The sequence below is a fragment of the Nestor notabilis genome, unplaced genomic scaffold (genome assembly GCF_000696875.1).
Source record: "Nestor notabilis isolate BGI_N333 unplaced genomic scaffold, ASM69687v1 scaffold20441, whole genome shotgun sequence".
In the NCBI taxonomy this organism is placed as follows: Eukaryota; Metazoa; Chordata; class Aves; order Psittaciformes; family Psittacidae; genus Nestor; species Nestor notabilis.
Genome location: NW_009915475.1, coordinates 399 through 706, shown reverse-complemented (window position 1 = coordinate 706; position 308 = coordinate 399). Strand labels below are relative to the sequence as shown.

Sequence of the window (308 nt, the reverse complement as noted above, 5' to 3'; positions counted from 1 at the left end):
GCACCGGGGGTGTCCTGCCCCCCCTCCCGCCCCTGCCATTCAAGTGAGCTCTTCTCCTCCTCACCCTCCCCTGAAGGTCTCAGCAACATCATCGGGATTATCGTCTACATCTCGGCCAACGCAGGGGACCCGGGGCAGAGCGACTCCAAGAAGAGCTACTCCTACGGCTGGTCCTTCTACTTCGGAGCCCTGTCCTTCATCATCGCCGAGATGGTGGGAGTGATCGCCGTGCACATGTACATCGAAAAGCACCGCCAGATCCGCGCCAAGTCCCACTCGGAGCTGCTGCAGAAGTCGGCCCTCACCCG

The 308-nt window shown here is 62.0% G+C and overlaps 1 protein-coding gene across 1 annotated transcript in view; it reads left to right on the top strand.

Moving 5' to 3' along the window:
• The window catches only part of LOC104413238 (voltage-dependent calcium channel gamma-3 subunit-like), a gene marked incomplete at its 5' end in the record, with an annotated part of 3,759 nt that overhangs the window by 3,167 nt on the left and 284 nt on the right, over positions 1-308 (top strand). The window contains 2 exon segments of the mRNA XM_010024168.1: positions 77-299; positions 301-304. Coding sequence (XP_010022470.1) covers positions 77-299; positions 301-304 — 227 coding nt within the window.